Genomic DNA, 25041 nt, shown 5'->3' with positions numbered 1-25041 from the left:
CCCAACCCCCTTTCTCCTCCTCCCTCCCCCTCCTGATTTCTTCCTCATGGCTTCATTTAGCTGGTAGCACTATCAGGGGAAATTCGGTAGATGGGGAGAGTCAATGGAGCGAAGCGTATAGTAAGACATCGGCCTCAGGGAGGGTTTTCAACTGAAATCATAAACAATATTGCATAAGCTACACAATAGTCTGTGGGGAAATAGTGGTACATGGAGGAATGGGAGAGGAATGGTGACTATTAGCGGCTGTGGGAGCAGAAAGTATATGGTGTGGTAAATTAACTTACCATAGATGTTGACGCTGAAAACGCATTTTCAAACGATGGTAAAAAATCCCCAAACTGTGCATTTAGGGTGTAATTATGATGATGATGATAACTTCTGCCTTTAAGACTTGAAAACTTATCCTTTGAGATTATGGAATTGGTGATTAAAGGATTTTAATTCATATTGTAAAAATGTCTCATATCACTGAGTCCATATTAATGGCAAGAAGGTTAGAGCAATACATAACATCCACAATCTTTACAGAGAGCACTTTCCCTTTCTGATTTTTGGACTCCAGTGTATATTTTTCAAACCTAATATAATAAAACCACTTCACAAAATACAAACTAATTAAATATACAGTCCTATTTCACTTTCCTGGGACTGTAGTTTTGTGCCTTCACTAAAAAAGGATATAATGCACTTGCTTAACAAATAATGAACTAATATCTTTTAAATCAATTTTTTAAAACTTCAGAGCATATAACTGCTGGCTGAGAATCTAATGCTATGACTAAGATGCATTTAATATGTTTGTACTCTTCATGTTGTATGAGTGAGTTTCTCCTGCCTACCTGACCTCCAGGTGCAACACCAGGAGACAGCGGTCGGAAATCTCCTGAAAGGCCCTGGACAAGTCAGTCAGGGTCTGGAGGATCTGCTCCCGGCTGCGTTCACTCTCACCAACCACCTGACTGTCTCCAGAGCAGGGAGACACACCTGAGTGGACAGAAAAGACAACAAGAGACACACGGAGACACTATTAACAAACACTGTCAGTCCAAACAACGGCAGAAGTAGTGAGTAGAGGAATCATTAGGACGAGTTTCAGTGTCTTAAGCTGGACCCCAAACTTGTTTTACCCTGAAAACTGACACCCCACACAATTGTGCACACACTTGTACTGTACACATGTGTACCATGTTATACTGGCATAACCAGGTACTGTAAACAAGAAACCAGCTCACACACACTAAAGAAAAGCCATTATTTCAACTTCACACACAACCCGAGTCCTGCAGCATGTTCTTGTACTTTCTACTCGTCACTTGTGCTGAGGCAGCAGGAGCATGTGTCACTGCCTTGCATTGCAAACCATACAAAAGACCTCTGTGTGTGTGTGTGTGTGTGTGTGAGAGAGAGAGAGAGAGAGAGAGCGAGAGGGAGAGAAAGGAGAGAGAGGGAGAACCAGGGAGCATGATGAGTGTATATAAATTCAGCCAGGTGTAGATCAATGGCCATAAATTAGCAAGTGGAGGAAAAGGAGTGAAATTGGCCCCGTCACTCACATGTAAGTCTATTTGGTCAATGAGGCGAGTTAGTGGGTGTGTGTGTGTTTGTGTGTGTGTGTGTGTGTGTGTGTGTGTGTGTGTGTGTGTGTGTGTGTGTGTGTGTGTGTGTGTGTGTGTGTGTGTGTGTGTGTGTACAGAGAGTGACTGTTGAGCAGGAGAATGCAGGGGTCCACAATCAATGTGCCGCAGTCTAAGACAGCTCCCCAGTTACTCTTCCTGCCCTTCCGAAGGTCACACATGGAGGCGAGCATTCAAGCACACACTCAAAAAGACCTGAGGATAGAGTGGCACCATGTGTAAACTAAGGCTGAATAATGTGGTCTGTATGATAAGCTACTTCCGAGTGACTTCACCTTAAAGACATGGAAGTTGGAATACAGGTAGAGAATATTTTGCTCCAAATGTGATATTTGAACTAACGCCCCCAGAACTGCGACGAACTGTACCGGGTTATTTCCCGACCAGTACCACGTTCTTCCACAAAGTCTCATGGTAATCCGTCCAGCTGTATTTGAGCAAGGGGGAAATCCTACCTTCCTTGGCAGAGATAATAAGGGGCCGTAAGACTTCAAACATTATAACCACACATGATATATTCTAACAACTCCAATACCTGGAATTAACATTTATAGGCCCACATTTATACAACCTTTGTTCAACGCCTCACTCTAGACATATTCACACATTGTTTCAAATCATAAAGCTCATTAAATCAGTTATTCTCCGCTGCGTCGCACGGTGGGAGCTCCTGTGTGCTCATGTCCATGTGTGTACCTTTTATAGGTGCTGGTGAATACGTGCTTCGGTCACCGTGACACTTTCCATGACTTTAAATGAACCCCTGATAAGATGAGACACCATTGGTTTAGGCAAACAGCGGGGAAGTGTGTATCCCTGCCATCCAATTAACAAAGCAAACACAGCCAGGGCTGGGAATGTGACAACAGTGACAGCTGCTCTTATGGTCCACCAGTTGGAGGAACCCCGAGGCGTCCTGATCCGGAGCCCCAACCACCTCAACTGAATCTCTACGAGTCGGAGGAGCAGCAGCAGCTTGGCTCTGAGCTCCATGTGAATGTCTGAGCTCCTTATTTACAGGGGTGATCCCAAACACCGTATGGAAGAAACCCATGTCTTTCAGTCACAACCCGAAGACTCCATATGAGAGGGTTGGAACATGGCAACAAGTTATTAATTAAGCCATTGTTAGAATCCTTCTATTTCCAGTTGAATAATGATTATTTTTTCCTATCGCCGATCAACAAGTGTGGGACAATTTCATTTATCAACTCTACACCTGGCTTTCTGTTGGTTGGGGAATTTGAACAGACTTGTTGCCCCAAAAAGATCCAGGCACAGAAGATGGGAAATTATAAAAGCGCAGGAAATTCATCAGAGAAACAAAATATCTGAGTGCAAGCTCACTGTTTGTGCACATGCAGAGCAAGTCCAAGCACAAGCAGGGTTTGGAGTGATAGCATTACAAAATCTGAATGTGAAATCAATAAGTCCTGCTCTCAAATTGAACTTTTTTCACATAATCAATCAGTGAGACCGAGACTAAGACTTCTTTAAATCAAGGGATTTCTCTAATACATCAAATACTCTCTGTTTTGTCCTATGTTTGGGTTTTTAAATAAAACGTCAGTCAATGCTACTGTATAAAATCTATAGAATATTTACTGTAGACTAGGGACTGCCTCATCCTCATGGCAGAAAACAGACAATGTGCAAAATGAGCTACAGGAGCAACAAACAAGGTCGGCCTCGACATTAAAAAAAATCCACAATGATTTCTCAAGGGAGTGTGGCATAATGACATAATTGACTCCATCTGATTGGATGGGGCTGAGGTTGTTTATTCTCCCTGGTCACCTTATCAGATCAGTAACAGATACAGAAGCCGACACTGACACAACAAATACCGCGACTCACATATTCAGCGAGGGAACTTGAAAGCGGTGATTGATGACATCACTGTTGGAATCAAACGAGTGGCAGCGACGTCAACAAGTGTGTGATGCATCTCGCACTGCGCTGACAGCAATACACAGACACACAACTGTAATCTGTGCTGATACGCAAAGTCTGAGATAAAGCACCTCGAAAAAAGGTACTTTAATATTTTGTGAGATAAAGACGATTTTGCTCTTCCTCACTCTGCCTCTTTTCTTCACTTAGCTTGTGTGAAAGAGCAAGAGTGTTCTCCCTTCAGGCATGTGTGTGTGTGTGTGTGTGTGTGTGTGTGTGTGTGTGTGTGTGTGTGTGTGTGCCCGTGTGTGTGTGTGTGTGCCCGTGTGTGTGACAGTGACTCGAAGGCTTCTGTTTCCTCTCATGTGCATTACACTCACTCACTTTGGCAGGAGAAAGGGGAAAAAAAAAACAGGGCTCGCTGTGGCACACACTGTTGGAGGTCTCTCCGGGGGGTGTCCGTGACAGACACACACACAGCCAAAAATGACACAGGAATACACACACACACATTCCTGCACCGCCTCCCCCCCAGCCTGTGCCGCTTAGATGGTGCAAGGGAGGCGTCACAGCATGGGGGGGCGCAATTACAGTCAGGGACAGACGGGCAAAAGGAGACGACTCATTGGTCCTGACTGACAACTCTCTCGCTCTCTTTTTTTCTCCTTTCTCCTTTCTCCTTTTCCACAAACCAAATTACTCTTATCTCTTATTTATAAGTTCTTTGCGTATGCATGATTAAATGTGAGGATGTGTATGTTGTGTATCTATTTATGCACCAATGTGTTTGTGTGTGTGTGTTTGTGTGTGTTTGCAGTACGCTTATCCAATTATTTTCGAAAGAGAAACGTCTGTTGTTGCCATCTGCGGAAGATGAGGGTGGCAGACATTAAGAGAGAAGATCAGTGATGGAATTCACACACGTACACACACATGCAGGACGCAAACGCACACAAAGCCGGAACGCGCTTCAGTTTTAACGCACACTCACTGCCCTCTCCTTTACACAATAAGTTAAGAAACAAGAAAACAATCAGATTGCACTTCTGTTGCAAAGACAAATACAGATGCTAAAAACATGAGAGAAAGTTGTCGGTTTCGTTTCAAAAGTACAACAATGGCCTTTACCTCTCAGCCAAAACAGAGGGATGGAAAATAATATGGAGAAGGAAAAGCAAAGGATGGTATCCTGCAGGGGTGCAGTGATGAATGATTCATAAATGACTGAGTCAGAGCGGAGTTATTAATTATTTTGCTGCCTCTGGTAGAGGATGAACATCTGCACATGGGGATCTGAACTTCTGTCCAGAGAGAAAGAGGGAGAGTGAGAGGGGATGGTAGAAGAGAGAAAGAAAAAAATTGAGAATGAGATGAAGAGATGTTAATATCTGAAACCCCCCAAATTGCTTAATGACGTCTTATAATGACAAAGTATAAAAATTACAGATTTTGGACAGAAACAAATGTACGGAAGAAGATAAGACAATATCTCGACAACAGTTAAAACAAAAGCATCACCTCCCACTGTAAGCTACCCCCCCCCCCCAGGCCCCTGCAGCGAATCAGAATGTGTTGTTAAATGGAGTCGAGAAACAAATTGCTGCTAAAGGGTAAAGACCTACACTCACCACAGTCAAGGTTAGGAAAGTGTATTCCATGAGCCCTCAGACATGCAGCAGAGCAAACACTGAGGAGAGGAGGAACGAACTCCCATTGGAAGACCCATGTGATTATCATGTTGAAACCCTGTGGCGTAGATTGGAGGCCTGTTGCCATGCACCCTAATGACGCATGGGCCTCGTACATGAACGCACACATTTGCACACATGTACATGAGGAAGACGGAAAAGGTCGGCGGGAGAAAATCTGCCCACTTCGAAAAATCTTTCACGCTGATCATGACCTCCAGTTTGCGGGTCGTTGCTCGCTACACAAAGTAACTCAGCTGCCAGACACATTTGTAAATTTAAAAAAATCGCACACACACACAGTGGTCAACTCAAACATGGCTGTCATGCTGACATTGCCCCTCAGGCAGCAGTATATATATTTATACGTGTGTGTGTGTCTGTGTCTGTGTTGTCGGGGAAATATTGTCAAAGTGGATTAGAAGTTCAGTGCTGCAACCAGATGGGTTATAAGACCCTTTCTCCAGCCACCTTCACGGCAAATCACCATCAGCGGTCTGTCTGCATATATACACACAAACCGTCCAAAAACACACACACACAAACACACAAACACACCCACACACCCATGCTCACTGACTTGCTTTTTCATTCGCAATAATCTGAGACACACTGATATCCGAGCGGATCCCATGCACATGTGTTTTGTTTTATTAAATTCTCCATATTCTCAGAATGTAACAATGTGTGTAAGTACACATCCTCTACAATTCAATCACACAAGAAGGTGATCAAACCAAACGTCCGCCGCAAAGCTCACCCAACCGTGGACAAAATCTACGAGAAAAAAACAGGAAGAACAATGTTTCCACTGCCATGATGAGGACAGGATGACAAGAAAGAAAGGAAGAGTGAAATACCAAGAAAGAATCAAGCAAAGAGAGTAAAAAAAGAAAGAAAAAGCACAAAAAAAGAGGGAGAGGAAAATGAGTTGTTCATACCTGACTGCGTCTGTAATATAAAATCCAATTTGGAGAGGCATAGACGTGAGGCGGGGGGGTGGAGAATGAGATAAGGTGGGGTCCTTTTTTCCCAGCCATACCCTTGTCCCATCTTACACAGTGCATGCTTATGTAAATACACACACGTGCACGCAAGCACACGCACGCACAAAGCAACACACACATGGTGCTGTCATCAGCTCAGCAAACACTAAATATTGAACAGTGCGGGGAATGTCCCAGAATGATAAGTGCCTGGCCTCTCCTTCCCCATTAATGCCATCCGGCAGAATTAATGATAATTATGTCACGTCCCTTCTCGTACTTTTATTGAATTCTTATCTCTGAATAGACAAAGAAAGCTAGCGTTGCAGTGAGAGGGAAGAGTTTAAAAAGAGATAGCGACAAAGTGAAGCCCACATAAGAATATCTGGAAACATTTTTCATTTAATATTTTTATGTTGGGGAAAAGAAAAAAAAAAAAGTTGAGATACCGAACAGCGGAGTAGAGCAAGTTCAATGAGCAATCAGAGGTCTGGAGCTGGAGAGTAGTGGCGCTGGCTGATAAAGGTTGAAGCACTCGCTCCATCCTTCTAGGAAAGGTGCATAATTTACCAGAGCTCTGCCACAGGACCGAGATACGGCTGTGGACACGGATACGTGTCTCCATAGTCCTGAATACCCACAAAGGTGAATGAACTGTATGCAAAAGTGGAAGTGAAAACACACACTTCATACCAGATATTGTGCAAGCAATGCATACTACTTTCTAAATATATTCAATATGTATATAGATATTCAATGATGTGTGGCTTTGCTCAGAGGATGACTTACAAATGCACTTTACTCAATCAGGAATTGTGTATGGATGCTGGACATATAATTGGCCCTTATGTAAAAAATTTTCCCCTTTACGGCCCCCGATTTAGAAAACTCCTACATCCGCCACTTTGTTTCTTAATTTCCTTATTTCTGCAAGATAAACATAACTTTACTCAAATATTTTAGACCTTTTGCAGACAAACAGAAACTTTTGGAGAATAATATTTCCAATTATAGAAATTCAACAACCGTACAGCGAAACATCTGCGATCTCTGTCCCAAAATCTCAACCTGATACTGCAAATAATACAATACTTGGCATATTCTTTGATATCAACCTGAGCTGAAACAAACAGGTTAATACAGTTGTCCAGTCATGTATTCTTTAACTCTACTCTTCTAAGTTTTTTAGGGGAAAGGTTTTAAACTCTAGCGAGAAAATATAAAAAACTACAGTACAGAAAACAAACCTGAACCCGTGATAAGAGTCATTAATGGGAGATATATCTCTCTGATTGCTATCGTATGATGCTAATAAAAAGATATGGAGTTGAAGAAGCATATTACAAGATGCTAGAATCTTTATAGGAAGATTAAACGCACTCTCAATGTGGTAATGAGGATAAAAGCATTTCTCTAATGACGAGTGATTAACAAGATCTGCATAAAGACTATGTGTGGGATTGAAACACACACAGGCCCACGTGCGTGCATGCACACACACACACCTCATTTTGATCCGTGATTAATGATGCAAAAGTGATGACTAAGCAGGGAACGTTTGAAATGCTTTGAAGAGTCCTGCTGAGGGTGGTACTTACACTCTGAAACACACACACACACACACGCACACGCACACGCACACACACACACACACACACACACACACACACACACACACACACACACACACACACACACACACACACACACACGTACGTACGTACGTACGTACGTACGTACGTACGTACGTAGAAGTAGAGTCAACCTTAATGAGTTTAACCTCCAATCTGTGACCTGACATAAACTATCCGGACATTGTTTTCTAATCTACTGTGTCCTCTGATCGATAACTGCCTGATGACCTGAGAGACTGGAAAATATATCCACGATAATACTGTAATACTGCCTTACTGGAGTGGAGGTATGTTTTCCTACAGGTTTGTCAACAGGTGATTCCAGGATTAAAGCTGAAGCAGTGTTATCTTGCAATCTGGGGGATGTCACACACAAAACTAGAGTCATATTAGTGTCATATTCAGTAAAACTAAATTCTGTCTGTGCCACAATGGAAAGAAAGGAATTGAGAGAAGGATCACAGTTCTGGTGCAAAGCAATCATCTGACAATGTTCAGTTTTTCAAAATGCAGAATAAACAGTAAGATATGTCTGTGTTGGCATCACTTGAACAGCTGTAAGCACACAATGCACTGTTATATCTTTGTCAAGAATATTACCATATTTTGTTTGATTAAATATCATGCTATTGGTAAGCAGGAACAAAGATTTATGTAAATTTTGGAGAATCTACTTAATTATGTGATGAGTATCAGCATACAAGCTGTAAATCACTTTGTATACATCTTCTAGGGATGTTATAGCTTTACCTACATGCACAGATACTATATGAGAGAATATCACTAATCGTGAAAAGTACGAGTATGAAAATCCGTTTCCAGGGGAGAGGAAGACGAGATGAAGAGGTGCTTAAGTGTAAGTTCGCAAAATATAAAAGAAACTGATTGCTGGTCCCATATTCATCACATTAACATCTCTGAAGAGCCAATTTATGACCAGAAAAGGTATCGACTACTTCCACATGCAGAGTTTTGGTTTCTGTACTTACTGGAAGCATGAGGCAGGTTGGCGAAGAAGGTCTTGAGACGACCGGCCAGCCACTCCATGCTCTCGTGAAGGTTGGCCAGAGCCTTGAGGTCACTGACGTCACGGAGGATCTCATTCTGGGGGATTAGCTTGTCTCCGAGGTTACCGGTCAGCACCTCCGACTCCTTCGCGAAAGCAACTCTGAATAACGGAGAGAAGGAATGAGTGCTTCAAAGAGTTTGTGCGGTTAGAGAGATGGACACAATATGCTGCTGGCAAAGAAAAATCATAGAAACATGCCATAATCAGCCCAGTATCTGGTATTTTGAAGGGAATTATTCAATGGATTTGAAATGGCTGCCCTGCAGAGGCAGTGTGTGGTTTACATAAATATTTAACAGGAGTTAATTTACAAAAGTTAAAACATAATGGACTGCTAAATGGAATGGATGTGCAAATGTTTCGGTGTTAATGTTTATTTGAAGAGGATCCAAATTTTATAGCCAGCTCCTGCTTATGTGCACAATGGCTTAGTGCTGTGGAACTGAACTCGGACCTTTAGCTCTAGAGTGATGTGCAAAAGTCGAATAAGAAACAAAGATAGAAAGTTAAATGAAGTTGGACATGTTATTAAGAAAATTTTATGGGCTACAGTCACTTTCAAAAGGAAAAGTTGCAGCTCAACAGTCGATGGGAGAGAAAAACAGCAGGTGATGGAGAATATTTAGAAATAGATGGCGAACAGAAGGAAGAGATTTACAGGGAGGAAAAACAATGACAAAGAGATCAAACCCTCTTTTGCATTGTAATAACAATCACTTGTGGGCTTGGAAGGATAAATTACTTGGGAGACTGGTAAGAAATAGCAGGGAGAGAGAAAGCAAGTGGGAAGTCGGATGAGTAAATCCAAAGCACCGCTGCGCTGGGCAAAAACGTGTGGCGTAGGGACCGGCCTCCAGAGTCACCGGGATGCCCGTGAGATCAGGATCCTTTGAACAACAGATGGGTGGAGGAAACAGCGCGCACAAACACACACACATATTCTATCCTTCACACATGTAGCTGATTAATGAGGCTTTATAAGCGCTGGGTTGCCAGTCGTGCAGAAGCTAATCCCCCTTTCATAGAGATGAAAACATCTACGGCTCTCAAATCAAACAGCCTTATGGTCTTCCTCTTGCTATCTCTGTGCTCCCACGGTGTGTGTACGTGCGTGTGTGTGTGTGTGTGTGTGTGTGTGTGTGAGGAAGGGAGCGAGCGCACACAACAGATTGACTTTCTTTGGCCACATAACCAATTTATTTATTTACTTTACTATTCCGCTCCGATGAGCTTCAGTGTTCCCTGAAGAGTGCGCACATTCAAAGGCAATTTCGATAAGACTGACCCCCCCCCCCCTCTCTCTCCTGCCTCCGACTGCCGTCTTTATATTTTCCTATTTTGTTCTCCCGTCGTTTCCCCACTTCCCTCAGATAAAGGGTGTTTAAAAGAGCAATTGTGACTGTTTTTTATGAGTGCATCTTCGTCAACAAGAGAGGGTTCAATAATATGTGAATAAAGGAGCAAAGACGGGAGGGAAGGGATTATTTGCGTGATTGCTCGAGTGCGATTGTGTGTGTCTGCCCGTGCTTGTTTGTGTGCGTGTAGTGTGCAACGAGGACAACTTCTTGTTGTCGTATTTGTCTGTGGATAGTTTTGTTATTGACAGACTTGTAAATGAGCGGAAAAACATGGACATATACGAGTGTTTACCGGGTAAAGTCCTCTTCATCCTCTCTCTTCTGTCGGGCCTGTCTGGGTTGGGTCATATTGGCCCAGTTGGGGAGAGACTGGAGCAGACGACTGATGTCCTCGTCTTTAGACCAGGAGGCACTGATGGTCAGCTTCTCCTCACACTGGACCACGGCCCTGAGGGGACACAGACACACATGATGAAATGAAGACCACCTCAGACAAGTTATGAACAGAGATACACATATAATTGTCTCTTGATACAACAACAAGAAAAATAAATTATTTATTTAGTGTCAAGACAGCCTGGGGACGACTGACAATATGTATTTGCTTTGTTTGTATGTATCTGGATTGGAAAAACAACTGCTTGGTTTGGAATTTAATATCATATTAACACCTTGTACAGGAGACATAAGCACTCAGGGGCTTCACATCCACACACACACACACACACACACGTAAGAAGGAGGGGGGGGGGGGCTGAGGGAGACAGAGGCTTGTTCATGTGTGAAGAGCACACACACACACACACACACACACACAAACAAAACCACCAACACTCTGGCATTCTCTGTTGAGCTTGTCTTTATCACTCCGAGCCCCCGGGGAGAGTGATGCTGACCTGTGACAGAGTCCAGATGGACTCCCAGCAGCCTGTCGCGCCTTCCCCCGTATGTCCTGGCCAGTTCATCGCTCCCTCTCCAACCCCTTCCCCATATTCTCTAGCCCTCCCTTTACCTGGCCAGGTGTTGCTTAGTCCCAGGGGAACACAGACGGGTGGGCTTCCACAGCACCGACTTGTGTGCAGCGACAGATACATTTCTAAAAAATGTAATCAAGGATGTTCTTGTTTTGTTGGATTTGGCAGGTTTTCAGAATCCGGTGATCATAAATCTTGCTCGCCGCAAACAACTATATGGAATTGAAGTAATAAAAACAAGACTATTAAATGTCCGTCACCCTCCAGGAAAGAAATCGATTCTAGCTCCTGTGGCAGGTGAGCTAGTATTCTCTTACCTGTAGGCTGTGTTGCAGATTTCCTTGTACTCCTTCAGCTTGTCGCAGACCATTTCCAGGAACTGGTTGGAATAGGCACTCAGGTCCTGCATTAGGCTCATTAGATCCTGGATGGACTTCTCAACCACCACTGTGCTCTGGAGGCAGAAACAGGAGGAGAATAATCAGTATTTGGTCGGGTTGAGGAAAACAGAGATAGGAGAAGAGACAAATAAAAGGAGACTGGATTTTATGTCAGATCGCGTCAGATCCTCTCTGTTGTAGCGTCAACGTAAAACTACTTTGACTTTCTTTTTGTCACCTGTGGCTGGACAGGCACCTGGCGACCGGACAGCTCGTCTAAACTTGTGAGTTCACGTATGTGTGTGTGTTTTTTTCAACTTCTGTGTTGTGTGTCTTCTCGGGCTGAACGTGAGTGCGTGTGCATTTGTCACCGCGCGCACATCACCAGGAGCCACGGCAGGGCTGTGACAGCAGCCATTACAGATTAGCCACTCCTGCGTGACTAATAGCTGGCCCGGGAACAGCGGAGTGGCTTCACATCCCCAGACACACTCGCACATAACACACGGAGTGAAACGTTTCCAAAACACACACCTTTGAGCAAATCAAGAGCTGTTAAATGAGATTACACCTCAGTGCGTTCCAGTTTGTCTGCTCCTAGCACTTAACCAATCTATCCTTAATCTCTAATAACAGTGATAACTTGCTATTATTCTGGCTGCACCCTCTATGAAACTTGCTGCCACTACAAAAGCAGTGCTGTTTTGAGAGCAGAGTTATCCCTTACAAAGGTGTACAGAGCGGGAATATTAAAAATGTGATTTCTATTCATAATTCATAGTTTATTCAGCTCACAGGTCGCTATGCAAACGTATGGAGGCCCGTCCTTGAGGAGTGAAATGGAAAAACGTGAAGCTTTGTCAAAGATTAATAAAACGGAAGTCACCTGTGTTTGATGCAAACAACTGCAGGAGTGTAGTGCAGCAAGAAGAGCCAGAGAATACAGGCAACCTGAGGATCCACTAGAGTCAGCATCATTACTCCGACAAATTGTCATGATTAAAAGTACAAAATGAGATATGATATTAATAAAATAAGTCCCAGAGAAGTAGACTTCATACGTACAAGTCTGTATGCTGAAGGTTTTACTATAATCTCTATTATTTTATCATTAATAATTCATTTTTCTAAAGGTTCCATTATATTCAGGGCCAGCAGCTCGCTGCCATGGTGTCTGCAAAGACTATAGGGGGCAGTAGTGACTGTAATTGATCTTCAAAAAATATGGAAGGAACCCTGATGTGATAGAATGATATTAATATTAATAGCTCTTTCTGCGTTTCAGTTTCCCCCTCACTCATTCTGTCACATGCAGGCAAGCAAGGCATGCACACGCACACATATGCCCACACACACACACACTCACATAGAGGAGCCACTCTACTGAGGGAAGTAATGATCCATAGCGGTGCCCATGCCCATGGAGTGCTAACCAAGGCCATGTCTCTGCCAAGGGAACACCCTTTATTGTCCATGCCTGACTCCCTGTCAGCCTGCCAGGGTAGGAAGAAATACACAGACCCTGCAGGAGGGCGGGCTGTTAGTGGAGCTCAGGCAGCAGCTACCTCCGCTGCTGGTGGCAAAAAGAATTTAAGCGGCGATGACATTGCTGCCAATTTCTATGGTGATAATACAGTGAAAATAATAGGATTCTCTATTGGTACCTGAAGGTATGTTTTCATTTGATGTGGGCGGGTCAGGTTGTAAAGTCAGGCTGTGAAGAATTCAGTCAGTGGCCCAGGGCAACTTCAGCACAATGCATGACTGACTAGCTATTTTCTTACATGAACAAAAAAAACGATTGGACAACTTTACCATAACAAGCTATTGTAAGAAAGTTAGTGTGTCGGTCAAATCGTAACAGTGTCCGTCCACTGCTGCCTTCCCTTCTTTGGGGACATTGAGCTCAATATCAGGCCAAGTCAGTGAATGAAGAAGAGTAAACAATGGCTGCCTGATCCATTACTCCTGCTCGAACAAATGCTCCTGCACTCAGCTCCCTTGTCTAATTCTGCTCATTTAACACAGCCATTTGTCTTAGGCTGCAGAAATCATTAAAAAGTAATCAAGGGTACAGACTGAGAGAGGGAGGGCTGCGAGTGGTGGAGGGAACTGTTCCATAGGAGACAACCTGCCCTATGGAGGCTTCTCTGTCTATGTCTCTATAAAGGTCGACTTTCTGTGCTGCCATGTGGAAAAAACAGCCTGTATTTATCTCGTAATTCCACTTCACGGTGTGGATTTACCCCTAAAACTGAGCTTGGCTGCACTTTGCCTCTACTCTTTCCCATCATTACCACATAAAAAAAGCAGAGTCATCGGGGGGGAAATTAGACCCGGGTGTTGTGAAAGGATGGCAGAATTCGCTGGGGTAAACTGCCGCTGTTAAGAGTGAAATGAAGGCCGCGGTCCAAAGTGGTTTAATGACAGCAACAAGGCAGCGCTAGCACTCAGACTGGCGCCTCAGCAGAAAAAAGGCTGTTAATGCACGGTCATCAGTACAGAAAGCACCCGGAGCTGAGCCGGTGCTAAAAGTAGTCGCTTCCTTTTGTGGAGGGAGTGAAAAAAGCCAAACGCGGGGGAATGGTGTTAATACGGTAAGAGTGCAGGGGTGTGATCGCTAAACTCGCTGTTTTCTTGTTAATGCAAAGCGTCATCCTGAGGTAGAAACGGAAGATAAAAGGAGGAATAATCTATTTACACAGGCTCACTTGGATTATGTGAGTAAATGGTATTTCATTGCCGAGTTCCTGTTGGATGTCTGTAAATAAAACTGTAAAGGGAAACAGTCCAGACTTGCTCTATGAGAAAGTGACCTGAAATAACTTCTGCTACGTTTCGCCGCTACACAAACGAAACTAACTTAATGTCAGTCAGCATCGTACGGTTTCTGTAATGTGTTTTCTGAGTTGTCGAAGTGGAGACGGGGGGGTGGGGGCCGCGAGATCTGAATCGGAAACGGATCACGGATTTCCCCATTAAAATCGAGGGGTGGCCCCTGAAGGTTGTGCCGGGGTCAGAGTGTTTAACGCCCTGACCTCAAACCGCTGACTCGTGAAATGCCGCTGCCACGCCGCTCACACACGTGTAATCGAGGGATGCCAAAAATAAAACGCACTCAGCGCTACGTGTACGCAGCTGCACACACCCACACATCAACGAGAACACATGCAGAGATAACCTCGGTCTCCCCCTTCTTTCACTCACTCACACACACAAACACACACACACACACCCACACACACAGGCTGTCCGTCTCCTGGGTATAGGGGAGCTGGTCATGAGTGGGACATTGTCTTGACAGATCATTCATCAAAGTCAGCGTTGAGCCGTGCTCCAGAAGACCCCCCCGACACACACCGGATGGCCCTCATGCTTGTGCCAGCTCGACCGAAACACACGCTGCTTCATGTGTGTGCTCCTGTGGGCAGGGTTGTGTTCCAGTTTGTTTAAGCTCCGACAACTGAGCGCTTTTATCTTCCCAAATGTGAATAATGTCACTGAAACAGAAGTGACCCCCCCGCCCCCCATTGCCTCTCATGGGGTTTTATTCAGGGACATCAGTAGACCACTAAAGACCACTGCCTTTTTTTGTGTTTATTAGCTAGAATTTCAGTTTTAAGATTTGAAATAAAAGACTTCTAAACTGTAAACTCGAATCAAGTACATGTAATAACAAGCTAATCAATCTGAGGTCAATTAAATCCAATGCAACATTTTTGTTGGATACCCTAAAAGATACATTTTCAGCAAGAGGAACTAAAGCTAATAGTGATGCTGTGATGCGCATGGTACAAAAGCAACATATTACTCTGAAATGAATACTGATCCCGAATGTCCATAGCTTCAGGCTCGGACAAAACCAAGTAATTATTACACAAATCTTGTTTTTCTTTCAACTTTGCCACCATCACTTCGGATGCACAGCTTTAATCTGGTGTTTGTAAGTGTTCTAATTGAGAAATGAGGAGCAATATCACACTTGGCTGATTACAGACGGGCTTCCATACACTCCCCGTTCACACCCACGCACAAAACACAGATGCAGGGTGAAATGTGGGGCTTCTGTGTAAATCACCCCGGAGTTCAGATCCACCATTTAATTCCCCCATCGAGACAAAAAAGTCAATTTTACCCATCATGCCATGAACATCTTAAGTGTTTCAACGTTTTTACACAGCCCTCTGCTGAATGTCTTTACTGTTTCATGAAGTTATCTATCACTTACTATTAGCAATTATTATGAATAATTTGTCACAAGAGCTGAATAAGGCTTTCGGTGATGTGTGTGTGTGAGTGAATAGAAGTTTGAGAGAGTAAGAGACAAATTATAATGTAGTTTAATGCATTCTAAGCGGGGTGTATGTTCCTCTCTGTGCACCATTAGGCCCATCTGGAGCCATTGTGTTAGCGCGCACACATACACACACACAGATACGTGCAGCAGACACAGACACACAAAGCAATGTGTGTACTCCCACCAACACAAAGACAAGTCATTTGCAAATTCAGAAGCACCAACCTGCTTCTAAAAATTCAGACTGGAACTTTTATCAGGCGCCCACAGCCAGAACCTTCTTTCCTTCAAACCATCGGGCATGTTTGCGCTAGAGCTGACATTTCAACTTCTCTCTCCCTCTCTCTCTCTCGCTCTAACTCACTCACTCCAAAGGCAAAGATTATGTCTCGTTATACACAGAGAGTCTGACAGTGGTAGCGCTGCATGCTGCGAACCTGGACTACCTCAGGCTGCGGCGGCTCGGGCTGTTTTTCTCCGCTCATTTAAATGCTCGCTCTGTCACTACACACACAGACAAGCAAACACACTTTCATTATTATTAAAATACATAGCTGTTACACTGATACACAGTGGGAGGGTCCCAAAAGTCTGAGAGCATTTCGAAAGGGGGACGTGGTCCCAGACTTTTGGACCCCCCACTGTACATAAACAGCCCAAACAAAGAGCACGTCGTCGCATTTGCGAGGCGTGAACACGGAGGCAGGTTGGAGGCTCAGGGCAGCTGGGCACGCGCCTCGGGAGTACATGTGTTTGGTGGGAGATAACCAGGCGAAGGTGGGTGGTGGGGATTGTTGCACCTCGAGCCCTGCAGGAGGAGGGGGCGCAGGAATGAGGTTTTGAGGTGAGTGAGACTCCGACGAAAAAAATCCGTAGAATTTCTCAGGATTTCAGTGGATGTGATAGAAAAAATCTAAAAAGTGACGACTTCTAGTACCAGAGCAAACAGATACAATATCAACGCACAATATATATTATTATATATGATTGGTTGATGGTGATTATTCCAACGCCAGATTTGATTCTTTTAAACTTCCTACAGATGTGTGTACATTTTAAAGTATGGATGAAGTAAAAACAATAATCAGAATGATAAGAAAAATATAAAATGACATTTACATCAAATTGCTGAAGGATGGGTGACTGCAATTTTCTTCAACTATGGCAACCGAGATTGCATGCAATGAAAAGTCAGGAAACTTCTTGCTACAAAAACAGAGCAGTTTCCGACACTGCACATCATTTAAGTGAGAAAACAAAATAAAAACATCTCCAGAGGACACCATGTTGTATGTGGAGATGTAAATGTTGTGTGTCTCTCTGTTGTGCATCTGTGTGTGTGTGTGTTTCTGTCCATGTGCATGTGTACACAAACCACCCTAATATCCTCCTTCCTCCCACTTAAGTTCCAATCACCGGGCAATGGTTGCCGCAGCTAACAGGTGTATTGTCTTGTGATTGCTGGGTCTGTTGATGGGATCTGGGCGTTGAGAGACAAGCCGGCCCCCACCGCCGCCAAGCTGTAATCCGTTGTGTGTGCATATGCGTGTTCGTGCGTGATGCCGGGGTGATTGTTGGGGGGGGGGAGGGAGCAGAGGGGAGCCAATCAACAGGAAGCGATCAGCCCCCCGCACATAAACAGAGCCCACACATCATCGCAAATAAAAAGGTCAGTGTCATTACGGTTGCTGGAGGTGGATGTGCGGGTGCGTGCATGAACAAGCAACACGTGTCTGTTTCCACCTTCCTCTCCTCACGAAGCGCCATGTGAATGGGAAATTCAAAAGGTCAACATCATTAGCAAGCCATTGGCAGCGGAACGTATCCTGAAATACAGTGAGTGCATCTGCATGCTGACGGCGAGGAAAAGAATTCAGTCGTTACACGGCTCCGGAGCAAGTTCTGCCCAGGCATGAATAACAAATGCAGGGACACTTACTTATACTACACCCAAGAACACATAGAGTTGTGTAGTTTCAAGTGTAGTTTCCACCTGGATATTTTTTTTCCCAGACTCATGAGGTCACCGTGACTTTTGAAATCGAATCAGTTCCATTCCATATTTAGACCAATTCTCTCAGAGCAGAGATATCGTGTTCAATAGGCCAAAAAGAGGATTTGTGAGGCCACCGTGACATTGACCTTTGACCTATGAGCTCCAAAATTGAATCAGTTCCTCCGTGAGTCTCAGTGACCTTGACTTCCAACCTTTAATCAAGTCACACTCTGGAGTCCAAGTCAATGTTTATGCCAAAAGTAATGAAATTCTCTGACCACACTCACAAGAACACAAGGACCGTGACCTTCACTTTCGACCACCAAAATCTGTTTATTTTTAAGTTCAAGTCAACTTTTGTATACAAATTTTGAAATAGGTCACAGTGAGCTGGACCTTTGACCCTTGACCACCAAATTCTAATCAGTTCATCCTTAAATTCAACTTATACCCAAAAACCTTAATACTTCTGACCACCGGCAGTCACCACTCTGCAAGCAGAAAAAGGAACAGCTAGCAACTACTGATGGAGGTGCTATAAAAAACTGAAAAGAAAGAGCTTATGTGAACTGTATGGTGCAGTGTTGCCCGATGAATTATGTGAGCAGAATTAAACAATACAGTGAAACTGAGAAGTGGGACTGCAGGCAGCTCAACAGCGCTGTCTTCAGGAGAGAGAAACACAGTCACCTATTTGTTGTTGTAGACACTTTGTCCCACTGCATTGGTGTGGAGCTGCAAGCGCACGTTGTGTGTATTTGCTTGTATGTTAGTGTGTCAGCGAGTGAGTGTGGAAAGGGGACACGACTTCTACCAAGATTAATGGAGCCAATCTCCAGGGCTATCCAGCAGAGTGACCATACCCTCCCTATACTACCTTCTTCTTCTCTTCTATTCCCCCATCTCTCTCTCCCTCCACCCCTGTTCCCTCGATCTCGCTCTAATTAAATGAATCAATCAGTGGCAACACCAAAGCTGGACAGATAGCAGGGGGCACACTGCTAGGGCTTACAGCATGTGGGTTTGTCTGTCCCATGAAAAACAAAGAGAGAAACGCCAGACATGTAGCCACGACAGATGAAAGATAGAGAGAAACAAAGACATCAGGAACGAAAGCCAGATATCAAATGAGCAGAAACATAAAGATGCCTTAGATTTGCGGCCCGTCTCTTTATCCTCACACCACGACTCCTCTGGAGACTTATCAGCTCAGCCTATGCTATCGCACAGACACATGAATGGACGTTAACCTTTCCCACTGAACTATATACTGTCCCCGTCATCCATTATCTCGTCCTCCGAGTGGACAATATATAGCCGGTGTCAGGCCCATAATCACATCATTATTCCGTAATATATGTACATGATATGATAAATGCAGTATTCGACATGCCTGGTGCATAGTGATAGTCAAATCACTGCCCATATCAATATAACTTATTAACCCGAGCCCAGATTGCATGTGCATTGCTGCTGTTGAAACCTGAGGCGTCTTATTCACCTTGACCCCGGTGCAGTGTTTCCACAAATTCATTTTTTTAACCATATTCTTACTGGTGAGATATCACCGACAAAGGTTAAATAATTCATATAACATGAATGTATTTAATAACATTGCGTCCACTCCAATCCTTAATGCTATGGAAACATAACCATAAATATTCAAGGGGGTAGCAGAGATATAAAACCCTGCCCTGTATGGTATAACTGAGGGTCAGAAAGTGATACGAATGCTGTTTTGATAAATATTGTAAGCAGCAGTGAGGCTTTGGTGTTTGTACGAGAGTCTTTAAAAAGTATAACTGTGCACCGGCATATGCGTGTGTGCTATTAAATTTCTGTTTGGCTCCGATCTCCTCAGCTCCATTCCAGAAGAAACAAAAATCGCACATGCTAAACGCTAATGTCTTCCCCCAGTTCAAACTATCTCACGCATTATTGTGTGCTTCAATGGCTGCAGAGAGCAGATGCGACTATAAAATGTGCTCCCCTATGGTTTCCCTGTATGCGGCTGCAGCCAAGGTGTACGAGAGATGGTGTTTAATGTGCTGTAGCAATATTGAGCTCTCTCTCTCTCTTTCTCCTGTCAGCCACGCTGGTTCTGATGCCAGTGGTGTGTGTCTGTCTCTGATAACACCTGGCACAGAGAGTACCATTGCACTTAAAGGGAGCACATACAGTACACGCACACAAACATGCCCTCGCTCAAAGATATATAGACACACATGGACACACTCATCCACATCTGCTCAATTACCGGACGGTTTAGCAACCATTTTATAGAACCGTCACTATGATTTTTAATTATCCATTGCAGTCAGAGTTGAGATAGATTCACCACCTGGCTGATGGGAAGCTCCTGACATAAATTACTTGATGTAAACCCGCTTCAAAAAGCTACTTTAGTTTACACTTTCTGGATGAAAAGGATGAAAAGCCCTTTATCGAAAGCTCTCATGACAACGAAACGAATAAAACTTCACGCTGAGGAGACAACTGTTACAACGCAGATGAAGATCATCAAAGAAACCAGGGGGAAGTTTCTCAATTCGAGCGCACAAACACATCAACACACACTCACAGGTGGGAAAACAGTCGCATGTGGCTAGGAACACAGTGCACGCACGGGTAGCGGAAACACACGCAGATGCCATCCTGACCCACCGAAGTGAACGGAAGGAGAAGAAGAGCGAAAGGCTCTTTTATTTAGCCCAATTAAAAAAAGGCAGAAAGCCCAAACAAAAGAAGTGTTTTATTGCACTACCCACAATCAGCAGAAAGGCTCATTAGCCACAGCAGCATAATTAGCAAGATGCTGCACTCCTCGTTAAGGAGGGGCCCGAGCTGTAAACAAACCCTGCTGAACTCCAGACGCCCACGGTCTCTTTCGCCGTAATGAACTGCCACCGCTGTTCCCTCCCTGTGAGAGAACCAGGCGTGCAGACAGGAAGGCTCTGACAGAAACAAACACACCACAAAACGCAGGGGAAACACACACACACCTACTCACTGACAAACATATATCCAGGTTCCCCGCTACACAAACACCCACAATGCAAACAAACTACCTCTCTGGGACACCCGTCTTCGTTGACAACTGCACGGACAAACACACACATCAAACACAGATGTGTCAAAAAATATATGTGTGCATGTGAAACGTCAATTTTCAAAATATTGCAGACAGAGACTCAACTCCACCAATCATCAAGAGTATCTGACAACTGAGACATAGAAAAATCTTGCCAGCTGCCTGGATCTTGACACCGGCACTGCTGTAATCTGCAACCTGCCATGAGCCTGTTTTGAATAAGAGAGGCTGCCAAAATTAGCAAGATGAGCCTGTGGTTAAATATGGTGCAGTCAATGAGGCAGACAATATACGATCTTTTTTTTTTTTTCTGTAATGGCTCCAGCTCTTTGCTAAGTTGAGCAGTTGTCATTTGCAATTTATCTGGATGTAATTTTGAGCAGCACAGATGAAATTCATGTCCTTTGTGTTGGGGTGGCAACATGCATATCAAATGCGGATATCTCAATGCATCGGTACTAGGGTTGGCTACTGAATCCAGTACTTTCAGTACAGATATGATCAAATTACTCCAGTACTGTCATGAGCGCAGAGGGTGCGGGTACTGTAATAGTTAATACCTGAATGGTACACAATGTTAACAAGTACAACAAAACCAAAATCTGCATCACAAAATACTACTAGAAATAAGGGGTTGAAACTTCATGAAGAGACAAATATTCTTGAACAGAAACACACAGGTTGCACCAGACAGAGAGAAGAAAGACATCCCTACAATGAGCACGAGCACAGTGAACCTGCAGTGAACCCAACCCACTACTTTTGTGTGCATATTTGTGTGTGTGTGTGTGTTTGTGTGTGTGGTAACATATAGAACCACTGTTTAGTAAAAGCTACAAACTGCAAAAAAATGTAATAATATTGCAGCAACAATTATGATCTTGTGAAATGGATTTCAAGATGGGAATAATTATTAAATAGAAAGAGAGGATGAAAGTGTGTGTGCATGTGTGTGTGTGCATGTGTGTGTGTGTGTGTGTGTGTGTGTGTGTGTGTTTGTGTTCCCCTGAACCAGCGGAGATCACAGAGAACTGCAAGATGTGCATACTCCAGTGAGTCCATTGAACAGAGGTACTAAGGGGAAACATTGTGAAACAAACAGGTTGTGCGATTTGTTTATTAAACCTCTCTAACTGCTGACATTTGGATGCACTACACACACATCCTATGTGTCTGAATTTGTGTCAATAAAAGTTGAAGGTTGTGCACATCTAGTGTACTTAGCCTGTACTATTTAAACTAAGGAAACTTCCCAAACTATAGACATCAACTTATGGCAAAAAGCTTGTGAATAAACAATATAACTGGAGGACACAGTGTAGATGATACCCAGTGATATTGAATTTAACTGCCTCGTGTTCCCTTTGCTGTAAGTCGATAGTTGTGTTTTGAATGCTTTGGACATTCCTCACCTGCAGCAGGGGTCTCTGGACGCCCAGAACCTTCATGGTATCGGCGCTGGCAAGGATCTTCAAGGGGTCGGCCGTCTTGCTCACTGTCTCGATGTCCTTGTTGATCTCTGTCCGCACCTAATGATTCGGTGAAAGAAGTGTATATCAAAAGGATAAGAGGCAGAGAGGAGACACACACTCACACCACACTGTCGTCCACTGGGAGTCAAGCTACAGTTGTCTAACCTTCTCTGAAAGAACCACTCAGTTGCTGCCCTTGTATTTTCTTTTTCCACTTTTTATTTCCTTGTGTATTTTTCTTAGTTCAGATCTGACATTTCATTTGACATCTGCCTTCTGGCCATTCCGCTGGGAAGCCATGCACTCTGAACGTGTGTGGTTGGGTAAGAACAGGTATTCTATTAAGGTTATATTGAGAAGATTAAGCCATACAATCGTCACTAGCACTATGCCGTTGTGGAGTTTTTTTGGTTCGATCAAAGAAACCCTGAGGGGGTACAATGGAACATTCAATTCCAGGTCAATTGATTTTTTTAAGACTAGGAGCCTCGAAACTGCATCAGAGGAATTTTCTAATATACTGCAAAAGGTTCCAGCTATTGAGTAACAAGATCAGACCAAGGCTTTCAGTGACTATAAGTAAAAGAGCACAGTTTTTTTTAACATAAAGTGAAAATCAATTTGAAATTGAGGTTTTTAATATGAACTGGTTTTTTCTATGAAAGCAAACATGTTTCAATAAAGGCGTTTTCAGACATGAACTGCGGGAGAAGTCCGCACAATCGGGTCAGGACATCCTTCAGAGATTGTCTTGCACAAAGGACGAACACAGCAGGTGATTCTCTGCTCAGACGCATTAACAATGAAGTGTTCAGGTGAGGCGTGGTCCAGCATGCAGAGGATGTAAGATAGTAATTGCTCTACGGAGATCATGTATTTTATTTGCAGCACATTGACACTGGCGTTGGCCCTTATCACCAAAAGCTCTCTAATCTCGTCATCTTTCGAAGTTGATGCGACACAAGAGTGTCTTCTACGTGTATGGTGAAATATTTGTATTATCTTTGATAATTTAAAAGTATTAGTTCATGACAGAAAGCAGCTTAAAACATATATTTGGATGCTGGTATTCGACTCTGATGGAGAGTGCTTCACTTTGTCATTTCACTAACCTGGTTGAGAAAGAGGTCGTTGATGTAGTAGGTGAGGAAAGCTCGGAGCTGGCACTGCTTGGCCTGGCCTGGCCCCATGTTCATCTCTATCTCCTGAATGAATCTGGGCAGAACAATCGAGGCAAACACACATCAGAACAGAGAACACACACTGACAACAGCAGCTGCCAACAGAGGTTAATTCACCGCTGAAATATTTGAGGTGCAATGAGACATAGGCGTCTGACCAGCAACACAGTAACTTTGCATCAGTAGGCTCAGTATCGCCAAGAAGGGCAAGATCTCCTGTGGGGACTCATTTGGAAAAGCTTAGTATGTCTCTCAAGGTGCCTTTGACCACCTGTAAGGGCTCCAGTGGAGCTGCTCAGTGACATTAATGCAGACCTTAGTTAAACTAAGCAAACCTCAGATGCGAGTGTGTGCAACAACTGTAGTGATTGTGTGTGTAAAGGAAACCTTGCACATATATATATGGTAGAATAATTGCAAATGCAAAAGTAGTTTCTAGGCATTAATGATCAACAACAATGAGAGCTACAGTTGCTCAGTGCACACGCTGTTTGGATTCTCCCAAGAAGCTGGTCTCTGGTTGGTCAGATGGGGTCAGACAGTTATGTATGGGTTGGTGGAGGCACATGCACACGTCGTTTGTCAGAGAATCATTGGTCACTGGCCTCGTCTCACACTCACCGCCGGGCGAACCATGCAACAGCGGCTGCCTCCTGAAGCGCTCAGCACATATAAATGCTCAAATAAATCAAAGCTCCTCCAAAAAAGAATTCTCTGACCTACAGGACCTGGGATTTATATGACCTGGACCTATAGAAGAGGAGAGTGCGAAGAAAAAGGTAAAAGAAAATTGTTTCATGTGACAAAATTGTGAAAAACTGCAGGCAGGGGAAGGGAGTGAAGCAACAAAGATGACTCTAAAAGGAGATTTGATTGGACATGGCCATTTGTAAAAAAGCAGGAGGAAGTGTTTGGAAACAGCGTTTGCACTTCAGGGAAGTAGAAGCTACAACCAGGACACTGCAGCTTTGCAGAAAAGCAGTGACACAGTCGATTCAAGAGCTTTAGATCAGTGAAGGTGCCGGAATGATTTGGTTACACATTAATGTACAAACGCATAGAAATGCACGCACAAGCACACACTTACAAACACCTTCACACCACAAAAAAAAGAAGCAAAAGCTGCACGATCACACTACTCAGCATCTGGGCCCAATTAGTCGGCTAGAACTGAGTGTGTGTGTGTGTGTGTGCATTTGTGTGTGTGTGTGGGGGGGGGATATCCGTTCATCCTTGAGTCAGAGAGAGCAAGAGCGAGACAGAGTGAGCGAGGAACCCAAACCTATTTTAAATCCTTCATTGATTCCCACTGAAACTCCACCACAACAGAAAGTTAAGTAGGAGAAACTCTACCGTGGCCTCATTAAAACCGTCAAGCTCCCAAA

The 25041-nt window shown here is 43.8% G+C and overlaps 1 protein-coding gene across 1 annotated transcript in view; it reads right to left on the bottom strand.

Annotated features, from left to right (window-relative positions):
• The window catches only part of exoc4 (exocyst complex component 4), a 107004-nt gene that overhangs the window by 13799 nt on the left and 68164 nt on the right, over nucleotides 1-25041 (bottom strand). Inside the window, exons 12-17 of the mRNA XM_061077403.1 lie at nucleotides 23588-23690; nucleotides 22416-22532; nucleotides 11557-11693; nucleotides 10558-10713; nucleotides 8828-9006; nucleotides 843-987 (exon numbers count right to left, since the gene is read on the bottom strand). Coding sequence (XP_060933386.1) covers nucleotides 843-987; nucleotides 8828-9006; nucleotides 10558-10713; nucleotides 11557-11693; nucleotides 22416-22532; nucleotides 23588-23690 — 837 coding nt within the window. The remainder of the gene's footprint in view (nucleotides 1-842; nucleotides 988-8827; nucleotides 9007-10557; nucleotides 10714-11556; nucleotides 11694-22415; nucleotides 22533-23587; nucleotides 23691-25041) is intronic.

The sequence above is a fragment of the Limanda limanda genome, chromosome 1 (genome assembly GCF_963576545.1).
Source record: "Limanda limanda chromosome 1, fLimLim1.1, whole genome shotgun sequence".
Lineage (NCBI taxonomy): Eukaryota > Metazoa > Chordata > Actinopteri > Pleuronectiformes > Pleuronectidae > Limanda > Limanda limanda.
The sequence above is the reverse complement of the archived record's forward strand: the minus strand, read 5'-3'. Positions and strand labels throughout refer to the sequence as shown.